The sequence below is a fragment of the Lepus europaeus genome, chromosome 4 (assembly GCF_033115175.1).
Source record: "Lepus europaeus isolate LE1 chromosome 4, mLepTim1.pri, whole genome shotgun sequence".
NCBI classification, from domain to species: domain Eukaryota; kingdom Metazoa; phylum Chordata; class Mammalia; order Lagomorpha; family Leporidae; genus Lepus; species Lepus europaeus.
Window position 1 is genome coordinate 76,348,124 of NC_084830.1, and position 23,892 is coordinate 76,372,015.

General features: G+C 42.8%; 1 protein-coding gene across 2 annotated transcripts in view; it reads right to left on the minus strand.

The window, feature by feature from the left end:
• SGK3 (serum/glucocorticoid regulated kinase family member 3) overlaps nucleotides 1-23,892 on the minus strand; it is a 153,144-nt gene that overhangs the window by 39,807 nt on the left and 89,445 nt on the right. For both annotated transcript variants that reach the window (XM_062188403.1, XM_062188402.1), the window contains exons 2-5: nucleotides 18,950-19,146; nucleotides 11,214-11,297; nucleotides 6,183-6,255; nucleotides 472-547 (exon numbers count right to left, since the gene is read on the minus strand). In XM_062188403.1, the coding sequence (XP_062044387.1) occupies nucleotides 472-547; nucleotides 6,183-6,255; nucleotides 11,214-11,297; nucleotides 18,950-19,045 (329 nt within the window). In that variant the 5' untranslated portion in view covers nucleotides 19,046-19,146. The remainder of the gene's footprint in view (nucleotides 1-471; nucleotides 548-6,182; nucleotides 6,256-11,213; nucleotides 11,298-18,949; nucleotides 19,147-23,892) is intronic.

Below are 23,892 nucleotides of genomic sequence, written 5' to 3' on the forward strand. Positions count from 1 at the left end.
AAGAGTTGGCCATACTTTCCTCTGTTATCTTAGTATCTCTGACATAAAAACTATCTAGTGTGAATGACTTATGTACATAAGTGTGCCTTACCCACTAGACTGGGAGTCCATGCCTCCATAAGACAGTAAAGGCATTCACCCAGCTTTACACTCCTACTGCACACAGCAAATACTTTTAAATATGAATAAATAGAATATCCAATAATCAGAAAAATACTAACTATATAATGCACATTTCTTCCCAGTTTAACCTTAAAGGTAGTAAAAACACAAAAAGAAAAAACTTGATAATTTAGACTGAGTTGATAAAGGGAAAAGGGGATAAAGATTACCATGGGAAATGGTCCAGGGAAATTTTTATATTTAAAGCACAATAACATAGCACAAAATGGAAAAAGCCCACATGAGGAGTATTCCATAATCTTAGGTCTGGCTTCACTGGCCCTGTGGAACACAATGAAAACGACTTACTGGTTGTAAAGCTCTGGATGCCTGACTAAGTTCTGAATGAATTCATTCAGTCCTGCTCTTCTTTGTTTAATAAAATCTGTAAGAGAGATACAGGCTATTAGGATTAATTATGTCAGGATTTTTAATTAGCATCAATAGAGTCATCTAAGAATAGACTACACAAGATAGTAAACTGTAATTAAGAAGCTATTTTTTAGTACATGCTACTTGGTATATAAGTCCTTCAGAATATGAAGGAATACGTAATTCAGTATGAGGGTATTTCAAAAAGTTGGTGGAAAATTAAAAGATTAGTTTATTTTGGTTCAAAAATTTTCTTAATTCATGCATATTCCCAAAAACACACAGACACACATATATGCACACACACCCAGGGAGCTTCAAAATAGTCACAGAAAAGGCACAGCATGAAAAACTGCATGGATTTCTAAATTTTTTGCACTAAAATAAACTTATACTACTTGTTATCACAGGTCAAATGAGGACAAGATAGTTTGAAAGTCCTCCTAATTGAGCCACACAAATCCTAGGAAAACTGAAACAATGATAAACATCATAGGAACACTAGGACTGTAGAATGCTGCTTTACAAAACGTCTATGGGGTCAATACCTCCTAAAAATTAACAGTTCACAAAAGGATAACTTGTTTTTGTTTTTTAAATTCTTGTGAGAGGCAGAGAGAGTCCAGAAGAAAGCACATTAGTGTGCTTCTATCTGCTAGTTCACTCCCTCAAAAGCTGGAGGACCAAAGGCAAGAACCAGAAACACTGTCTGAGCCTCCCACTTGGGTGGCAGGAATCCAACCAACTGGGCTAGGCCTGTTGCCTCCTAGGGTCAGAAGCTAGAGCTGAAGGTTGAACCCAGGCATCCTAACTGATGTCTCAGCTGCTAAAACAAACGCCCACCCCAGATGACTCATTTAAAGAAGGGACAAGCTGATGTTGAAAATGAAGCCTGCAGTGGCTTCATCAACTTGCAAGGGGGAAAAAAAGGAATCTCATTTGCTCCCTAATTAAAGAGCACCAACTATTTTTTTTTTTTTTTTTTTTTTACAGGCAGAGTGGACAGTGAGAGAGAGAGACAGAGAGAAAGGTCTTCCTTTTGCCGTTGGTTCACCCTCCAATGGCCGCCGCGGTAGGCACGCTGCTGCCGGCGCACCGCGCTGATCCGATGGCAGGAGCCAGGTGCTTTTTCCTGGTCTCCCATGGGATGCAGGGCCCAAGCACTTGGGCCATCCTCCACTGCACTCCCTGGCCACAGCAGAGAGCTGGCCTGGAAGAGGGGCAACCGGGACAGGATCGGGAGAGCACCAACTATTAACAGCAGAAAAAACAGGCAACAGCACAGCCGTCTCAATGCCTTTAGTTTACATAATTCTGACTAAAAGATTAAAGTGGACTAAACTTTCTGCCAAAACTGTTGTGCCCAGATCAGCTGCAGCCAAGAGCAGAGCTTTCAGCAGAATTTTAAACAAATGAGGATCAAGATCTTGAAGAGTTATTAACAGGAGATGAAACATGGCTTTACTAGAGATACAGCACATGTATTGGCTACCAAGAAATTGAAGTAGTCTGTCAAAGCAAATGCACACAGGGCAAAAACAAAGGTCATGGCAATAGACATTTGGAATGCTCAAAACATTTTGTTTGTTGATTTCCTGGAAGGCTGAAGAACAATAACCCCTATTTACTACAAAAGTGTTTGAGAAAGCTTTAGTAGAGGCTGGTGTTGTGCCATTATCAGGTTATGCTACCACTTTCGACGCCAACATCCCGTATCAGAATGCCCACTCAAGTCCTGGCTGCTCTGCTTCCAATTCAGCTCCCTGCTAATGCACCTGGGAAAGCAGTGGAAGATGGCCCAAGTACCTGGGCCCATGCCAATCACGTGGGAGATACAGATGGAGTTCTAGGCCCCAGGGTTCAGCCTGGCACAACTCTAGCCATTTTGGCCATTTGGGGGACTGAACCCACAGATGGAGGATCTCTCTCTCTTTCTCTCTCTCACATACACACACACACACACACACTGCCTTTTAAATAAATAAATCTTAAGAAAACTAAAAATTATAGATGGGTGGATGGAGTGTTTAGCCTAGTGGTTAGGACACCTGTATCCCATATTACAGTGCCTGGGTATTCCTGGCTCTAGCTCACGACTCCAGTTTCCCGTCAATGCAGGTAGCTCAAGTAATAGGGTTCTTGTCACCCAGCTGGGAGGTGTGGATGGCATTCCTGCCTCTGGTCCTGGCTCAGGCCTGGCTTTCACAGGCATTCTGGGAATGAACCAGCAGATGGGAGCTCGCTCGCTCTCTGCCTCCCCATTTTTTTCAAAATATTTATTTTAAAGGCAGAGTTGCAGAGACAGAGGGAGAGAACAGAGAGAGAACCTCCATCCACTGCTTAACTCCCGAAATGGCCACAATGGTCAGGGCCCGACCAACCTGAAGCCAGTGGCCAGAAACTCCATTTGAGTCTCATATGTGAGTGGCAGGAGCCCAGGCATTTGGGCCAGATTCTACTGCCTTTCCAGGAACACTCGCAGGGAGCTGGACTGGATGCAGATCAGCTAGGACTTGAACCAGCACTCATGTAGGTTGCTGGTGTCACAGGTGGTGCTTAACCTGCTGTGCCACAATGTCAGCCCCTCAAACAGACTTTTTAAATAATAAAAAATTAAAATAGGCCGGCGCCGTGGCTCAACAGGCTAATCCTCCGCCTTGAGGCACCGGCACACCAGGTTCTAGTCCCGGTTGGGGCGCCGGATTCTATCCCGATTGCCCCTCTTCCAGGCCAGCTCTCTGCTATGGCCCGGGAAGGCAGTGGAGGATGGCCCAAGTGCTTGGGCCCTGCACCCCATGGGAGACCAGGAGAAGCACCTGGCTCCTGGCTTCGGATCAGCACGATGCGCCGGCTGCAGTGGCCATTGGAGGGTGAACCAGTGGCAAAAAGGAAGACCTTTCTCTGTCTCTCTCACTATCCACTCTGCCTGTCAAAAATAAATAAATAAATAAAAAGAATTATATGTTGAATTTGAAATTTAAAAATAAGTTTATCCAATGAACAACTACAGTGAGCTAGAGTCCAAGATCTCTTCTCACTTCTGCCATTCATTGATATCCAAACTTCAAACTCTTACCTTCTCTCATCTCTCAAATAGTGGACAGGATTAGCTAATCTGAGAGATTTCTTTCCAGCGATAACATTTTGTGATGATCATCCAACAAGCAGGGAAAAAAAAAAAAAAAAAGCACTAGCTAACAAAATTAATACTGCATACACTGTTCAGAATCCTTAACTATTAAAAGTTTAAGTCAGATATTAAGTGATATTTAAAATCTTTAGCCAGGGATTAGAGCTGTGGAGTAGTGGGTTTAGCTGTCACTTGTGATGCTGTCACCCCATATGAGCACCTGGCTGCTCTACTTCCAATCCAGCTCCCTGCTAATGTGCCTGGGAAAGCAGAGGAAGTTGCTCTGGGTACTTTGGCCCCTGCCACACATACTGGAGACCCCGATGTAGTTCCAGGCTCCAGGCTCAGCCTGGCTCACCCCAGCTATTGCAGCTATTTGGGGAATGAACCAGGAGATTAAGATCTCTCTCTGCTTCTTCCTTTCTCTGCCACTCACATATAAAAAGAAAAAACTTCAACCTAAGACAAGTATTTAGTCTAGATGTTAAAACACCAATTGAGATGCCCAAGTCCCATATCAGAATGGCTGGGTTCACACATGGTTCAGTCCCTGACTCCAGCTTCCTGCTAAGGTAGACAACAGGTGATAGCTCAAGTAGCTGAGTTGTCCCACTCATGTGAGAGATCTGGACTGAATTCTGGGTTCCTGGCTTTAGTTGTTTTTCTGTTCTGAGTTTCAAAAACTGTAAAGAATAAAGAGCCTCCAGTTGAGAGGACTAAGGTAGATGACCCAGCGGCCTGAAGGTTAGAAGGAGAATAAACTTTTTTTTTTAGAAAAAGATTTTATTGGCTGGCACCACAGCTCACTAGGCTAATCCTCTGCCTGCAGCGCCGGCACCCGGGGTTCTAGTCCCAGTTGGGGCACCGGATTCTGTCCCGGTTGCCTCTCTTCCAGGCCAGCTCTCTGCTATGGCCCGGGAAGGCAGTGGAGGATGGCCCAAGTGCTTGGGCCCTGCACCCCATGGGAGACCAGGAGGAAGCACCTGGATCCTAGCTTTGGATCAGGCGCAGTGTGCCAGCCTCAACGCACCGGCTATAGCAGCCATTTGGGGGTGAACCAATGGAAAAAGGAAGACCTTTCTCTTTGTCTCTCTCTCTCACTGTCAAAAAAATAAATAAATAAAATAAAATAGAAAGATTTTATTTATTTATTTGAGAGGTAGAGTTACAGACAGTGAGAAGAAGAGACAGAAAGAAATGTCTGCGTCCGTTGGTTCACTCCCCAAATGGCTGCAACGGCCGGAGCTTTGCTGATCCAAAGCTAGGAGACAGGAGTTTCTTCCAGGTCTCCCACACGGGTGCAGGGGTCCAAAGACTTGGGCCATCTTCTACTGCTTTCCCAGGCCATAGCAGAGAGCTGGATCGGAAGAGGAGCAGCCAGGGCTAGAACCAGCGCCCATATGGGATGCCGGCACTTCAGGCCAGGGCTTTAACCTGCTGTGCCACACTGTGACCCCAAGAATAAACTTTTAAAGAAAAATGTGACTGCGAGCCCTTTGGGATTCATCACAGAGATCGGTGAGTCCTCTGACAGAACTGCTGGTGCATAAGGAGACTTGTGTCTCCCCATAGCAGTCATCATGAACGGGACTGACTGATCTCTTAGGTTCTAGGCAAAGTTCCAGGGTTGATTACTTCAAACACTTAGACTCCAGGGGCCGATGTAGCAGTTAAAGCCGGCCCCTGCAGTGCCAGCATCCCATATGGCACCAGTTCGAGTCCTGGCTGCTCCACTTCCAATCCAGCTCTCTGGGAAAGCAGTAGAAGATGGTCCAAGTCCTTGGGCCTTTGTGCCCATGTGGGAGATCCAGAAGAAGCTCCAGGTTCCTGGCTTCAGATCAGCGCAGCTCTGGCCGTTGCAGCCGTTTGGGGAATGAACCAGCAGATGAAAGACCTCCTTCTCTCTACCTCTCCTTGTTTCTCTGTGTAACTCTTTCAAATAAATCAATAAATCTTTAAAAAACAAAAATAAAAACAAAAAAACACTTAAGACTCCAGATTCCTGAAACCCTGTGTGTGAGCAGAATCCTGAAAGTGAACAGGAAATTTTTTAACCCATTCAGATCCCCACAAGTTTCTACATACAGAGTAGATGTTCAATAGATGTTTCTGAATACAAGAAAGAATATTCTCCATGGGAGTAGTAGAAAACACCCTAAGTTATCCTTAATGAGCCATAAACTTATCTGAAGCCACAGTACCCGAACTTAACTTTTAAATCTGCCACTTACTACCAAGTATGTAACTGTGTAAATTCATAGCTATGTGTGCCTCAGTTTTTTTATTTATAAAACTGCATTGAAAACAGTAATTCACAGGATTATTGTGAGGACCGAATGAATTATAATACATGAAGTGTTTAAAATATGCCTCAGCACCTTGCTGAAGCATTATTTTCATGGAACATGAGATCAATTAGTTTTTGAAGGTCTTGCACCACTACCCAGTGCAATAAATATGTTAACCACTTCAAACTCCAACCATCACTTAGCGGCTGGTCTATGAAGTTACTGCTTACCTGGATCAAAATTATCCCCAAATATTCTCTTGGCAGGAATTTTCAGGGCCATAGCAGGAAATTGTTTCTTTAACTAGAATTCAAAAAAATAACATCATGTGGACTAATGTTGTAAGTCTTCTAGTTATACATACAATCTGTTTTTTCTGAAATCCAGCAAAAGATATACTTTTAAATCAAAAGATATACCTCTAAATATTTTAAATCAAATTTACAATATTTAATTATACCAATAAAACACCACAGACTGATTAATCATCCTATATTGTCCCAATAAAATACTTAATATCTATGACTTTACTTAACATCTCTGTGCTTTGATTTCTTTGTTGTAAAATGGGTATAATTTTAGCAATTATCTTACAGATTTGTTGTATGGCTTAACATAAATCATATTAAGTGCTTAGACTACAATCTCCTGTGTAAGCTGAATACATGCTCCCAACCACTTATTACCCCAGGACACCATGGGATCTTCCTGTTCTCTCTACATGAATATACTGGCTAGTTTTTTAAGAAAGCTGACTCATATCGCTTTCAATGACTGGTGTTCTAGCTTTCCTGTTATTACTTTGTAAAAGTATACATTTTTATTATTAATTTTAAATTTACAAAACAAAAATTGTGAAGCAGTAAATACAGAGTTCCTACACACCCTCCATTTTCCCTATTAACATCCCATGTTAGTATATTTGTCACAATTAATGCATCACACCCAGCTTCCTGTTTGTCTTTATACAAACTCCTTTTATCTCTTCCAACCTTTCCAGCCTCTAGTAATCAACATTCTATGTGTGCGGCCAGCGCTGTGGCGTAGTGGATAAAGCCATCGCCTGCAGTGCCGACATCCTATATGGGCACCAGTTCGAGTCCCGGCTGCTCCACTTCCAATCCAGCTCTCTGCTATGGCCTGGGAAAGCAGTAGAAGATGGCCCAAGTCCTTAGGCCCCCGCACCCACATGGGAAGACCCAGAAGAAGCTCCTGGCTCTTGGTTTCGGATCGGCGCAGCTCCAGCTGTTGCGGCCAACTGGGGAGTGAACCAGAGGATGGAGGACCTCTGTCTCTCTCTGCCTCTCCTTCTCTCTCTGTGTAACTCTGCCTTTCAAATAAATAAATAAGTCTTTTAAAAAAATAAAAAACATTCTGTGTTAATATTGTGTATTTTTCTTTTAATTTCCAATATACTGATAAGATTTGCTTTTGCTCAGAGAAGGCAAATTTGGTCTTGAAGAAATTAAAGTCACTAAATCAGGACATATCTACATAAGATTTATTTATTTATTTGAAGGGCAGATTTACAGAGAGGTGAGAGTTACACTTTTTTTATAAGTATGATGACAAAACTATATACACATATAAAAACTACAGCTCTAACTACCAACTGACAGGAAATTCAAAGAAAGGAAGAATGTATTCTTCACTCTACACCACGGTCATGTTGCCTATAAAATCCAGAAAAGTGCTTACATGCTGGAAATTTTTCCTTTTGTCTTTTCTTTTATTCTAAAAGGGCCACAGGGAAGAATCCATGTTTTTGAACTCAGGGAGATCCAGGTCAGGTTGAACCTGATTTCTGTAGTGTTAAAAAACATAACTGCTACCATTCTGATTATTCCTTTGCCTTTCCCCACAGGAAGCAGAATTAGAAGGAATCATACACTAAGAGAGCGGTAGACACAGAAAGTGAGGAAATAAGAAGAACTTAGAAAAGAAAGTGATATACAAGAGAAATGATGGAGATGGATGATAAAAACTGAACTACATAAAAAGCAAATTTTTCTGCAAAAAGTTTAAAGATGGGGTGTTTCATCGAAGAGACAATGAAAATAATCATGAGGGGAGGGACCGAAGACAAGTTCCCTCAAATATGAGCATCCCACCTAATGATTTACTAGCCATTTAAATCACGAAATCATTAAGAAAACACATCACTGGTTGGTGAGGGATCTCCATGTTTTTGAGTTTTATTATAACATTCCTTCTTATGAACAGTTCTATAAAAGATAGTGTATTTAGAAACTAAATCTAGCCTGTAAAATCTTTTAAGCAAAATACAGAAGTCTCAAATCTTAGTTAAAATTCTTTGTGTAAAATCTGATCCTCTAAGAAGTTCATATAAAGTGTGCATGTGTGTGTGACAGAGAGAGAGAAACACCATAGCCATTTTATCTTTACACAAGTATAACCCAGGTTTCCTAATGGGTATAGTTAGATTTGTAGGATCACAACCTCCCTAGTGCACATGTGTGTGTGCGTGCGTGTACACACGTACACACAAACACACAGAGCTGATCATGTAGATAACAGGTATCTAAGACTTAAATACAGCTAACAGTTCAACACTCACCTAGCCTCCAATATAAACCCGCTTTTTTTTTTTTTTTGGATTGGCAGAGTTAGACAGTGAGAGAGAGAGACAGAGAGAAAGGTCTTCCTTCTGTTGATTCACCCCCGAAATGGCCACTATGGCCAGCACGCTGCGCCAATCTGAAGCCAGGAGCCAGGTGCTTCCTCCTGGTCTCCCATGTGGGTGCAGGGCCCAAGCACTTGGGCCATTCTCCACTGCCTTCCTGGGCCACAGCAGAGAGCTGGAATGGAAGAGGAGCAACTGGGACAGAACCGGCGCCCCAACCGGGACTAGAACCTGGAGTACTGGCGCTGCAGGCAGAGGACTAGCCTAGTGAGCCACGGCACTGGCCTAAACCAGCTTTTAAAAATCAATAAAAATTACAAAAGAGAGGAGCCAGCAATGTGGGCACAGTAAGTTAAGCTACTTGGGTATTAGCATCTCATATGGGTGCTGGTTCCACTTGATACAGCTCCTTGCTAAAGCACTTGGGAAAGTAATAGATAGCTCAAGTGCCTGGGCCCCTGCCACCCATGTGGGAGACTTCATTGGAATTCCAGGCTCCTGGTTCTGGCATGGCCTGGCCTGACTCTGGCTGTTGCAGCCATCTGGGGAATGAACCAGTGAATGGAAGAACTTTCCACCTTTCCTTCTCTCTCCATAACTCTGCTTTTCAAACAAATAAAAATATATATCTTAAAGACACTCTACCCTTTTTGTGTTACTGAGTCTTATAAACATTTCTCCTTTAAAGAAAATAATTACAGAACTGATGCTGTGGCATAGCAGGTAAAGCCACCACCTGCAATGCCGGCATCCCATATGGGCGCTAGTTCAAGTCCCAGCTGCTCTACTTCTGATCCAGCTCTCTGCTAAGGCTTGGGAAAAAGCAGCAGAAGATGGCTCAAGTGCTTGTGCCCCTGCACCCACGAAAGAGACCTGGAAGAAGCTCCAGGCTCCTGGCTTCGGACAAGCTCAGCTGAGGTTGTTACAGCCATTTGGGGAGTTAACCAGCAGACAGAAGACCTCTCTCTCTCTCTCTCTCTCTCTCTCTCTCTCTCTCTGCCTTTGCTTCTCCGTAACTCTGCCTTTCAAATAAATAAATAAATCTTTAAAAAAAAAATTGCAGTAGACATTCCCATACAAACTCATATTGACTACTATTTCGTTTCAAAAGTATGATTTCATTATAGTCACAAAGGACTATCTCATTGTCCTTTTTGGTTTTTTAAAGATTTACTTTGTTATTTATTTGACGGGCAGAGTTACAGAGAGAGGCAGAGACAGAGAGAGAGGTCTTCCATCCACTGTTCACTCTCCAGATGGCCGCAACGGCTGGAGCTGCGCCGATCCGAAGCCAGGAGCCATGTGGGAGCAGGGGCCCAAGGACTTGGGCCATCTTCCACTGCTCTCCCAGGCCACAGCAGAGAGCTGGATTGGAAGAGGAGCAGCCGGGATTAGAACCAGTCCTTCAGGCCAGGGTGTTAACCCCCTGAGCCACAGTGCTGGCCCCTCATTGTCCTTTAAGTAGTATTTAAAACCATATTTGGTAAGTCCAATTGTATAAAGAGAAGAAAACACAATAAAATGCTAACAGTTTTCTTTGAATAAAGCCATCTTTCATTCATTCATTCATTCATTCAAGAGGCAAAAAGACAGAGAAACAAATAAGAGAGCACTCCTATCCAGTCCCCAAATGCCCACAATAGCCAGGGTGGGTCCAGGGCCAAAGCCAGGAGCCAGGAACTCAATCTATGTCTCCTGTGTGGATGGCAAGGATCCAACTACTGACGCTATCACCTGCTGCCTCCCAGAGACTGTAGTGGCAGGAAGCTGGATCCAAACCCAGGTACTCTGATATAGGACATGGGTATCATAACTACTGGACTAAATGGCCATTTCTAGGCAATTTTTAAATTTAATCTAGTTTTGCTATACAGATGTTTCAGAATAATGAATTCTCTAAGTATTAAATCATGGAAAGAGGGTGGGCCCATGAAAGACTTTCAGATCTAAAGCTTATAGTTGGACAATTCACATAGCAGTACATGATTAATGACTATTAGGGAGATAGGTAGAAAATATTTCTAATATTCCATAACATTAAAACTTATGTAAAGCTATTCAAGGCTGGAATTGTGGTGCAGCAGGTTGAGCCACCGCTGGCAACACTGGCACCCTATGTGAGCCCTGGTTCAAGTCTCTGCTGCTCCACTTCTGATCTCCCTGTTAATGTTCCTGGGAAAGCAGTGGAAGACAGCCTGAGTACTTGGGACACTGCCACTCACATGGAAGACCCAGATGGAGTTCCAGGTTCCTGGCTCAGGCCTGGCCCAGTCCTGGTTTTTGCAGCCATTTGGGGAGTGAAGCAGCAGATGGAATCTCCTCTCAGTTCTCTGCCTTTTCCTCTCTCTCTTTCAAATATATAAATATATCTTTTTTAAAAAACAAAATTATTCATTAATTCTCACAGCTTCAGTGGTTTGTTTAGAAGTGCTCAACAGTTCTCTTTCCATCTTTTCTGTAAGAATTCCAAAGTTAGGATGTCTTTAAAGAATCTCTTACTCCTACCTGCTTGTCTGATCTATGTGTGCATTAGTTTGATCATTCAAATACATCTCTTTAGTTGAGAGTTTTCTCAGGTGTTTTGCTTTAAATAGAAATCCTGCATACTATTACTCACAGTGTTGTAAAGTTTATCAAACTCTGCGTATCTCCTGAAGACAAACCACTCACTCCTGCCCACTGAGACCAGCACTTTATAAACCTGTGGAAATAAAAATAACATAATCTAGTTACAAAAAAACCATGAGCTATTTAAATACATGAAACCTGTTTTGATACTTGTGAAACAGGTATTGTTTGTAAATGATTCTCAAAGACACATAAGTGTACCAACTGACACACTTCTTTTATCTTAACAAAAGGTGGTACTTCATCTTTAAAATGTTATGAAACGTGTGTAATTTTCAGAGAATAACATAGTGAACAACTGTGTACTCACTATTTAGACATATTGAAATCTTAACTTTGCTATTCTTACTTCAGATTTTTTCCCCTAAACCAGATTTTTTTTTCCCCTAAGAAGACATTCAATTGATGCTATTTTCCTCTTTTCTTCCCTAGTGGTTAACTATTACTTTTAACTGTATTTTCAAAAGTGATGCCTGGCTCACAGTTAACACTGATTGGTTCTTTTCCTTCCAGGTCATCTTTTACACAGTATTTTTCAAACAGAGAATTTATTCTCGGAAGTCTTAATACTGTCTGATATGTGTTTAACATTTCCATATATATAATCTGTTACTATAATGAACCACTCTATAAAGTAAACAGAATATTATAACCCCCACTATACATAAAGGAAATGATATCCCAAAAAGTTAACTTTGCCCAAGTCCAAAGACTTAATAAAAATCCTTATACTGAGATAAAAATCTAAATCTTCTAACCCTCTATGTACCAGAACCAGTATCAAATACTCAATAATTACAATTCAGGATTAACTTCCATAATTAACTCCACAGGTATTGTCAGAATATAATTCAACATACCAATGACGGCAAAGAGTTTAGGACCTCAAAGATCTTGTATCACTTCTAACAGGAAAGTAAGAATCCAGGCATCCAAGATGAGAAAAGGCTGACTGATGTCTGCCTTGGGTTATAGGGGAAGAGATGTGAACTGCTTTGGGGCTTACAACACACTTGCCCAGAAACTGTTTGACAATATAGAAGAGGAAACCAGTTTTATTTCAGAAAGGAGGCAAACAAATGTGTATAAACTATCTCTTCCCATACAAGAGAGTTAACCTACACTAACAAGCTCATAGTTGTGTGATAGCTCTCTGATACTATACATGATTACACTATTTGAATTCTGCAGTACTCTTTAAGAAATGGCCACATTCACAGATCCAGAGCACTTGGATATGTGAGAGACCCAGACTGAATTCAGGCTCCTGGTTTCAGCCTGACCCAGCTTCAGCTGTTTCAAGCATTTCGGGAGTAACCCAGGAAACAGAAGCTATCTCTGTCTTTCTCTCTGCCTTCCAAATCCATGCAAATAAAGTTTAAAAAAAGTAAAGAACAACAAAGACCTTGCGAAGGTGCTGTTGAAGCTGACCCAGACTAGACTACACATAATCTCAAAAGCTTCTCAACTCTTTGTGCTGACTTGCTGGTGAGGACAATGAGCCTTTGAAAGGTCAGATGGCATCTCCTGGCTACCCACGCCTAGAAGGAAGTCTGGGTTACAGACTGGAGCAGCTCTGTGGCAAATATACTTACAGGAAACAAGATACAGCAAGGTTTGTGAAGTTGTTGATTAACATTATAATTTATAAGCAAGTGCTTTTTAACCAAGTTTTCATAAAACATTAATAGACAAAAACTATTCAACATTTTTTAAAGATTTCCCATAACGTAGTACAATACTAGTTATGACATGAAGTTATCTTTTTACTTTTTCTTTTTCCTTAGTATTTGTCCTGCTCCACCAGAATGTAGAGCTAGAGCTGTTATCACTCTTACCACCCACTGAATTCTCAGCGCCTAGAACAGTTCCTAGCACAACACAGAAACTCAGTGACAAGTTGTCAAATGAATAACTGAAAGTATGACTTACAGCGGAAGTCAAAACTCCTGCAATGCAATGTGTCTGTCAGCAGCTTCACAGCGCAAGGTAACATAAAAGACATATGAGAACCAGAGCATAACAATATCATCAAATGCTCAGGAATGTAATGTCTGTCTTTAAATTTTTTTTTTTAATTTTAAGATTTATTTATTTGACAGGCACAGTAACAGAGAGGGAAGGAAATAGGGAGAGAGAGAGACAGAGACAGAGAGGATCTTCTATCCACTGGTTCAGTCCCCAAAAGGCAACAACCAAGTCTGGATCAGGCCAAACCCAGGAAGCCAGGAATTCAATCCCAGACTTCCACACAGGTGGAAGGGGCCCAAGTACTTGGTCACTGCCCACTGCCTTCCTAGCTGTATTACCAGGAAGCTAGATTAGAAACCAAGCTGCCTGGACTTGAACTGGCATGATGATATGGGATGTGGGTGTTGCAAGCAGTGGTTTATGTGGCTATACCACAATCCACTGTACCATACCACCAGTCCTCATAATGTATGTTTTTGTTCCTAAGAATAAAGCAGGAGCCGGCGCTATGGTGTAGAGGGTAAAGCTGCTGCCTGCAGTACCGGCATCCCATATGGGCGCTGGATCGGGCCCTGGCTGTTCCACTTCCAATCCAGCTCTCTGCTGTGGCCTGGGATAGTAGTGGAAGATGGCCCGGGTCCTTGGGCCCCTGCCTGCGCGTAGGAAACCCAGAAGAAGCTCCAAGTTCCTGGCTTTGGATTGGCCCAGCTCTGGCAGTTGCAGCCATATTGGGAATGAACCAGCAGACGAAAGACGCCCTCCCACCCACCATGTCTGTACTTCTGTCTCTCTGTAACTCTGCTTATCACATAAATAAATAAATATTTTTTAAAAAAATTACTCTGTAAAAAAAAAAAAAAGAATAAAGCAAGCACCTAGGCCTAATGAAGCTGGACACGGGTTCTGCTTTTAGGGGTGGGGTCCATCTGTGCTGAACAGTACCAAGTTTCCTGAGGCCCACAGACCATACTGTAGTGACCAGCAACTAACTTGTGAACTTACTATCACTTTTCACTCAACAGCAATTCAAGAAATATTTGTTGAACATCTAACATCTCCTTACCAAGAGTTGGTGAAACAATAGTTTGGGAAATCCTCACTTCAAAGACCCTGCATTCCAGTTAAGGAAGGCAGATGTAACCCCAAATATGGCAAGTGGTAGTAACTGCTATTAAAAAATTAAGTAAGGTAAGCAGGATAGAGACTCAAAGGATAGGTGTGATACAGAAGTATGAAGCAGGACCCCTACCTTACACATTACACAAAAATCCATTCAAAATGGATTAAAGACCTAAATCTATGACCCAATACCATCAAATTACTAGAGAGCACTGGGGAATCCCTGCAAGACATTGGCACAGGCAAAGAGTTCCTAGAAAAGACCCCAGAGGCACAGGCAAAAATCAAAATTAACAAATGAGTTACAACAAACTGAGAAGTTTCTTTCCAGCAAAAGAAACAGGAAAGTAACAAGGCAACCAACAGAATGGGAGAAATTATTTGCAAACCGTGCAACTGATAAAGGATTAATAACCACAATATATAAATGACCAAAAAACTTGACAACAGCAAAACAAAAAACCCAGTCAAGAAATGGGCAAAGGACTCAACAGACATTTTTCAAAAGAGGAAATCCAAATGACCAACAGACACATGAAAAAATGCTCAGGATCACTAGCTGTCAGGGAAATGCAAATCAAAACCACAATGAGGTTTCACCTCACCCCAGTTAGAGTGGCTTTCATACAGAAATCAACAAACAAATGCTGGTGAGGGTGTGGGGAAAAAGGTACCCCAATCCACTGTTGGTGGGAATGCAAACTGGTAAAACCACTATGGAAGACAGTTTGGAGATACCGCAGAAATTTGAATATAGTCCTACCGTACGAACCAGCCATCCCACTCATTGGAATTTACCCAAAAGAAATGAAATCAGCAAATAAAAGAGTCATATGCACCTCCATGTTTATTGCAGCTCAATTCACAATAGCTAAGACATGGAATCAATCTAAATGTCTGTCAATGGAAGACTGGATAAAGAAACTATGGGATATGTACTCTATGGAATACTACACAGTGGATTAAAAAAAAAAATCCGGTCATTTGCAACAAAATAGATTAATTTGGAAAACATCATACTTAGTGAAATAAGCCAAAGGGACAAATACCATATGTTCTCCCTGATTTGTGATAACTAACAGAGCACCTAAAAGGTAACCTGTAGAAGTGAAACTGAAACTACTAGAAGCAATTACTTGAACAGCCCTTGTCTTGACTGTCAAGGAACAGTTCACCATTTCATTTTACTTTTTTATTTATTCTTTCTTTTTCTAAATACCGTTGGTTGAACTCTTTACTGAACATAGAACTGATCATAGGTGTACTGAGGCAATTGAAAATAGATCCCAGTTAAAAGCAAGAGTGGGGGTGAGAGAGGGAGGAGCTGTACAGTTCAGCACACATCCCCACGGATTTATCCCTAAGGGTAAAGCTAAAAACTTGCCATGGGACTCCAAATTCCATTATGTTGGGCAGTACTAACCCTATCTTACATGATAAAGTGATCATATTCAGTGTGGAATTGATCATATAGATAGGGTTAAGTGTCAAAGGGATCACATAAATAAGACCAAGTATCTGGTAATAACAACAGATAGAATTAAAAAGGAGAAAGGGGCTGGCGCTGTGGCACAGCGGGTTAAAGCCCTGGCCTGCAGTGCCAGCATCCCAAATGGGCGTCGATTCTAGTCCCAGCTGCTCCATTTCCAATCCAGCTCTCTGCTGTGGCCTGGGATAGCAGTGGAGGATGGCCCAAGTCCTTGGGCCCCTGCACTAACATGGGAGACCCAGAAGAAGCTCCTGGCTCTTGGCTTCAGATTGACACAGCTCCTGCCATTGCGGTCATCTGGAAAGTGAACAGCGGATGGAAGACCTTTCTCTCTGTCTCTAACTCTGTCTTTCAAATAAATAAAATAAATCTTTAAAAATATATTAATATAAAAAAAGGAGAGAAAGTTCCAACATGGGAAGCAGTCCACACAGCAGACTCATAGAATTACAAACACCTTAAATAACATTTTGACCTCAAAATCAGTCCCTAAGGCATTTGGATCTGGCTGAAAAGCCCATGAGAACATTTCAGGCATGGAAAACCAAGACATAGTGGCAAAAAAATGTTCTGCATGAAGGATCTCTGTGTGTGAGACCCCAGTTGAAAGAAGTGGCCATCAAAGAAGGATGTACTTTTCTCTGAAGGGAGGAGAGAACTTCCACTTTGCATATGGCCCTGTCTAAATACCAACGGAGTTTGTGGACTCAAAAAGCTTCCATAGCTTTGGCAGCTCATATCAAGAGCCTCGGTGGTCACTGATGTCAAAAATAAGAGTGTTAACTGTTAAATCAACAATAGGAGTCACTGTGCACTTACTCCCCATGTAGGACCTCTGCCCTTAATGAGTTGTACTATATGAAATAACTGTAAAACTTGCTCTCAATCTGTACTTTATACCTGGTGTGTGTGTGGGGGTGCAAACTGTTGAAATCTTTACTTAGTATGGAGTTGGTCTTCTGTATATAAAGTTAATTAAAAATGAACCTTAATGAAGAATGGGATGGGAGAGGGAGTAGGAGGTGGGATAGGAGAGGAGGTGGGAGGGTGAGAATGGGGGGGAAGAACCACTATATTCCTAAAAGCTGTACATAAGAAATTTGTATTCATTAAATAGAAGCCTTCTGAAAAAAAGAAAAAGAATAAAAAAAAGGTGTGAAGGTGCTATTTGACCTAAGATGGTCAGAAAAAGCCTAACAGGCAACGGAGCAGAATCTGAAGTAAATTAACAAGGTGATTTAGAAAAGGCCGTTGAGAAATCAGGGCACAGCCTGGTGGAGACATCTGGCTAAGAGTTCGTTCTAGATTTCCTTGACCCCTTCACACAAGATATGGCAATGGTTCTACTCTGAAAAATCTAAGGACACCTAACTTGTTATCTGTATTTACTGCGTATAAATTTCTGTCAAACTTGGAAGAAGATAATGCCCCTGAAGGACCGAGCAGCCCAAAAGCAGAAATCAGGAGAGGGAGAAGGAAGGAAAGTCTTCACAAATGCCAGTATTGCATCCAGGGGGTATTAGCCCTTGTTTAACATCAATGGTATATTGCTAAAAACTTGCTTGTACAAATGTTCACCAAATGCACATTGGTTAATGCTGTACAGGAAGAACCTGTAACACATAGAGGCTGAGCAGAGGTAAATGGTCAGACACACCTTGCAGTGTCTGCTCTGGGCTTCATGAATGACATGGAGGAGGGGGACAACGGTGTTTGTTTAGAAAGGGAGATCAGGAGGCATAAGGGCTGTTTCCCTGCCCCTGTCTGGGACCTTGGGAGAAAGCCATTATTTGGGGGCAACCAGCTCCACAGAGTTAAGAAGGAAGAGTGGAGTATCAAAGGGTTTAGTTTAAATCCTTAGCTTTCACCCACTCCCACGTGGTATGGATTCTGAGTTGAAAGTCACTTGTCATGGGAATCAAATAGCCAGGGACAAGCAACTCCCTTATTAGAGGCTGGACCAATGAGCCAGGAACAATTGACAGATGTGTGTCAAGAGCCTCAGGGGCTCTCTAGCTATTCAGAGACAAGGCATGGAGTCAGCAGTGAGCCACAAGACCTGGCTCAGCCAGTAGAGATCACAAGTTAGGTCATCAACTGCAGATGCCAACAATGAATGGATGCCAGCAAAACACCCAGGGTTATATAAGGTCAATCACAGCCAGGTAGCTGCCAGACCAGCTGGAATGGCGAATATCTAGAAGGATGACAAGGTTGCAAGAGCCTTCACCAGGCTACTGTGAGGTCAGTCATCAACTCTCTGAACAGGGACATCCCTCCTCTCATACACCATGAGGCCAACTTGCAGAAGGAAGCATTAAGACAGCCTGGGCATTTTTACCTAAAAGAAGTGTTCAAATTAGTAGATCAAACTAACTGTTAAACAGAATTAGGTTAAATGAGTTTCTCATACTACTCAATAGGGAGAAAATGCAGGACAGACATGATCAATTATAGACAAATAACACTTTCAGGGGGAAAGAGGGCAGCAGAGCTCTGTGAACAATAACTGGACTATTGGAACTAAATACAGTATTTTACATCTCATTATACTAATTAGAAAAATGACTACTTGCCAATAATAATCACTGATACACCAATTCAGCAAATATTTATTGTGTTTACTCTTCATAAAACCCCATAATGGATACTGTGGTGATAAAAATTAAAATTAGAAATAGACATTGTGTTTAAGGTGGAAAAAGATAAATTATTGAATATTGTTAAAATTGAGGTAGAAACTAATAAATGTCATAAGAAAGACACTTCAGAAATTCCAAGAAAGTGTCTCAACCCAGGAACAATGACTTCAGAAGTCCATTAAAGCCCTCAAATTATACATAAAATTATGAGTGTGTACATGGGTCCATACTTATGCACACTGTGTGGCAAGTCTATCATATGGCTTTACAATATTCTCTAAGGGGAAGGTAAACAGGCAAAAACCTACATAAAACAAGAAAAACTTCCTCCATTATGGCAACAGGGAAGGCTTTGCACAGAATAGATCATTCAGAAGAAACAAAACCTGGGTATGTGGTGACTGACGGTGTGGAGGATGTTCTACGTTAGGGACAGACAAAAGCAGAAGTGCAAACAGTCTCTACATTCAATGTTTTCCCATATGCCTTATATTACATACTTACAGTAAATCTCTTCTTTTTCTCTCTGTGTTCATCAGAGCTGGGAATGCTTACACTTGGGCAGCTTTCCTTGTAGTCCATGGTATATACTCTTTGCATTTAACACCAAAAGTGAGTCCAAAGAAATGGTCAGCAGAGGACAAACAACTAATCCAAAACATAAAACCTCTTGAGGGAATGTTCAACTTCCATCATGTGACCTTAACCAACAGAAAAAAAGGGGGAGAGGAGGGAGAGAACTGATTAGCAAAAGCCATTTGAAATACTATGACTTATCATTACTTGTTCATTAGGTTCATTTTATGACTATTCTGGCGGGAACTTCCTTTTGCTCCTAAGCCCAAGCCATATTAAAATTTAGTTTTTGTGGGCCGGTGCCGCGGCTCACTAGGCTAATCCTCCGCCTTGCGGCGCCGGCACACGGGGTTCTAGTCCCGGTCGGGGCACCAATCCTGTCCCGGTTGCCCCTCTTCCAGGCCAGCTCTCTGCTGTGGCCAGGGAGTGCAGTGGAGGATGGCCCAAGTCCTTGGGCCCAGCACCCCATGGGAGACCAGGAGAAGCACCTTGGCTCCTGCCATCGGATCGGCTCAGTGCGCCGGCCGCAGCGCGCCTACAGCGGCGGCCATTGGAGGGTGAACCAACGGCAAAAAGGAAGACCTTTCTCTCTGTCTCTCTCACTGTCCACTCTGCCTGTTTAAAAAAAAAAAAATTTTTTTAGTTTTTGTTATTCTTCTATCACTAAGCCACAAACATTAGCATCCCAGTTTCACACTTACCAGGTAGGAAATTGTGGGATCTGACATCCACAATTCATTTGAATGAAGGCTAATTCTCACCTAAAAGAGCTCTAGTTGGATGGACTCAAAGCGTGGCTTTGACTTCTTGCATTATGATTAACTAGTGGAGTTGTTGAACAACTTCAATTACAATCCTATACAGCAGGTAACTATTTAACCTTGTTTTACAAATGAAGCAACTGGGATTTGAACCCAAGCAGTCTGATTACAGAATCCTGACTCTGAGCCACTGTGCTATGTTGCATTTTAACAAGTGGATGATTCTTATGCACAGGACCCCTGGTCAGACACATTGCAGATGTTCGTACAGAATAAATGCAGTATGTTAGTACCATTTCACCCATGAAAGAGCTTCCCGTGTCACTTTTGCTACACTCAGCAGCCCATACTCTCTTCTGCCACCAAACAGTATCTGTTAAAAGATTGGTTTGCCTGGATAATTTCCCAGGATGATTAATTTCAGGAAATCCCTCTATCAGATCTGGTCACTGAATAAGTTATATTCAGGTAATGATTTCAACTATCTATCAGCAGGCATCAAATACTCAGGTGGAATGAGTTTTGATGAAGGGTACTTCCTAGGACACGATTCAAAATGAGCCTTGCTGAATTTGCTCCTGGAAATGCAGTCGGGAAGGATGTTTATGTGGCTGAATTAGCTGTGATAATGTATGGAAATAGAACTGGTTTCCTCCTAAATACAGATCATAACAACTGTTAATTTACAGCAATATTAGGGGGCCAGGGTTGTGGTGCCAATTAAACTGCCACTTGCATCACATCTGAGCACTGGTTCAAGTCCTGGCTGTTTCACTTCTGATCCAGCTCCCTGCTACTGTACCTGGGAAAGCCTGAGTACCTGGATCCCTATCACACACATGGGAGACCCTGATTGAGTTCCATGCTCCTGGTTTTGGTCTAGTCCAGCCCCAGGTATTGTGGCCATTTAGAAAGTGCACCAGCAGATGGAAGATCTCTCTTTCTTTTTCTGTCTCTGTAACTCTTTCATTTCAAATAATCTTTAAAAATAAATAAATAAATCACAGCACTCCAAATGTCCATAAAAGTCTCCAATGAGTCCAGGGTAGCACCTGAGCCAAGCCTGCCCTCCTATCACACTGGGCCACTGTTTGAGGACTAGAGTTGGAGGACCACATGGCTCTTCTAAGGTAGATTAATTAGCCCCAGGACCCACCTTAGCCTACCCTTCCCCACCTGCAGCTGAGACAAATCAGACAGGGAAGAATATGAGCTACACCTTCCATACCTCTCACTTGAGAATGTGGGACTCAGGGCCTGCCAGGCCCTGCTGGCTCTTTATTCCGTACCACCATGAATGTCTGACTGTGCCGGGGCCCACGAGAGCAGAATTACAGGAAAGCAACAGACCGCAGATCTTTGGAAGGGACAGTAGAGATATCTCATTCCATGGTATCAAACATAAAGGAAGAAACAAAGAGCTGGTGGGCACGAGAAGCTGTTTTGCACAAGGAGCCCAGCGCACATCTGAGAGTTTGGCTACAGCAGGCAGTTACATGTAGAGGCTTTCACACAAGGTGCACACTTGATCCTTGATCGGCAACTGTGCTAGATACTCTCAACGTGCCTTTGCAGACCCAATCACTCCTCTTTCTGACCCTGCTACCTGCCCAGAAAGCTGCCCTTTGTGGACTGTACATGGAAGCCGCCTGTGCTTGATCTTTCACTGGGTTCAGTGAGAGGCAGCAGCAGGTCAGAGGGCAGGAGAAGCAAGATGCTCCCAATCCCCACTCTCTCTCTGACAGCAGCAGCTTCTCTACCTAAGGCTACAGTCCCTACCAGGAAGCCCCTCTCCCGCAGCTACAGTTGAAGGTCTGGGAGTAGCAATGGTTTCTTGATCTTGTTTGTAAAAACAGGGCTTCACCATGCCTTGTTGGTTCCCTCAGCCCTGCTCACAGCATCTTTTAGTAAGCACTGCTTTTGGTAGACTCCCTTCAATTACTTGTGTGTCATATGACTGATGCAATTAACTGGTACCCAGAATGACCCCACGAAACAGAGCCTCAAACATGGGATGCACATGTGATAAGCTACCTGATTACTTTCCTGTGGAGGGAGTGGATGGCACCCACTGACATCATGATCACTCAAATTACCTCCTGTGACAGTGTCACAGGACTGAGCAGAGGTGGAGGGCAGGCTATGCTAACTTCATAAACTGTACCCAAGGGCTGGGGCTACTCCTGTTTCTGCTGTCCTTGAGAATTTACACAGAGCAAATAAGAGTTGAAAGCTGTGAATTCCCAAAGAGAGGTGGGAAATCTAGGGCTGTTTGAAACAATCCTTTGTCTCTTAGAGCTGCCAAGCTGACAGGACTAAGATCAAGCCCGGGGTTTGAGGGGAAGCACTGTGGAGTCAGTGAAACATGCAACCCTGCAAATTTACATACACTAACATAAAGGCACAGGCTGGAAATGAGGATGATCCTGAATCACAGGCGCATACACTTGGCTGCCCACAGATGAGGCTAAGAATGTGGGACTACCCCGCATGGGAGACCAGGAGAAGCACCTGGCTCCTGCCTTCGGATCAGCACAATGCGCCGGCTGCAGCGGCCATTGGAGGGTGAACCAACGGCAAAAAGGAAGACCTTTCTCTATGTCTCTCTCTCTCACTATCCACTCTGCCTGTCAAAAAAAAAAAAAAAAAAAGAATGTGGGACTACTCCTGAACTTGCTCGCTGAAAGCAGCTACTTGCACCCTTCCCAGAACACCAGTCTTCCAATGGCCCCATCCCAAGCCCTTTCAAGTTGTTTCACAGGAAGGTGATGTGGATCCTCAATACCCACTCCCATCACCCTTCATTGCCTTATAACCCAAAGGAGCCCAGAAAGAAGTTCAAAGTCTACTCTGCAATTCTGCCTTTATTAAAAAAATAAAAATAAAAAACCAACCAAACAAAAAAACCCAAAATCTCAATAAGTGTTAACAGCAGGAGTCTAGAAAGCACAGATGAAAGTACAATCCAGGGATGTTAGATTACAGAGAACCAAAGTCAAGATTACTGTGGCCCTTATATGGCCACAAGCATATACTAGTAGTCTTTCTCCAGGTGTAGCAGTTCCCAGGCTGACTTTTCACTGTGGGAAGGGAAATACGTAATTCTTCCAAGGGTCACTGGATATCAGCTCTGAACTATACTAATCCACACAGATTCAAAACCTGGTCTACCAGTCAGAGTGGGACTTCCAGAGGCCAGGCAAGAGATACAGTCAGCCTTAGTTTCATGGTAGTTCCAATGGGACCACAGGCCTGTCCTGTGTTTATTTCCCTAGTCCCGGAATTTTAGTGGAAATGAATTCACTCAGCACGTGACCAACACCTTCACTAGCTCCCTGTCTCACGTCATAAGAACTATTATGGAGAAAGGGCCGATGTGAAGGCATTAGAACTATCTCCCTCTCTCCACTAAGAAAGTAACTAGAAACTATATCACATTCCTGGCAAAAGTTCCAAAATCAATACCACTATTAAAAAGTTGGAGGGTGCAGGAGCATTGAACCCTCCCCCGGGTAATAACCCTTTCATTTTAACTTGCCCATTTACCTGGACCAAAGTCACAAAACCCTTGGACTATGACTGGATTAGCCCAATTTTAATCAGACAGAGATGCCAATTACAGCTGTGGTGACACTTTTGGCTGAAGAAAATTAGCCTAACCCCTGATCAGGTATCTAATGTCTTGTTTTCCATCACCATCAAGAAGGACACTGAGATGCAATTTGTCCTCAATTTGTCCTGGAAACAGCAGCACCCCTTCACTGTTTCATCTGAGGCTTATGCCTGCCTGGTTATATCACAGACTGGAGGGACTGTGATCATGTTGACAGCTCACAGGCCACCACACGGACAGCATTTTCTTACCTGAACTTAGCAAGTAGCAAGCACTATAGATATCTATTAAGATACACAGACAAGGCCGGCGCTGCGGCTCACTAGGCTAATCCTCCGCCTGTGGCGCCAGCACCCCGGGTTCCAGTCCCGGTCGGGGTGCTGGATTCTGTCCCGGTTGCTCCTCTTCCAGCCCAGCTCTCTGCTGTGGCCCAGGAAGGCAGTGGAGGATGGCCCAAGTGCTTGGGCCCTGCACCCGCATGGGAGACCAGGAGCAAG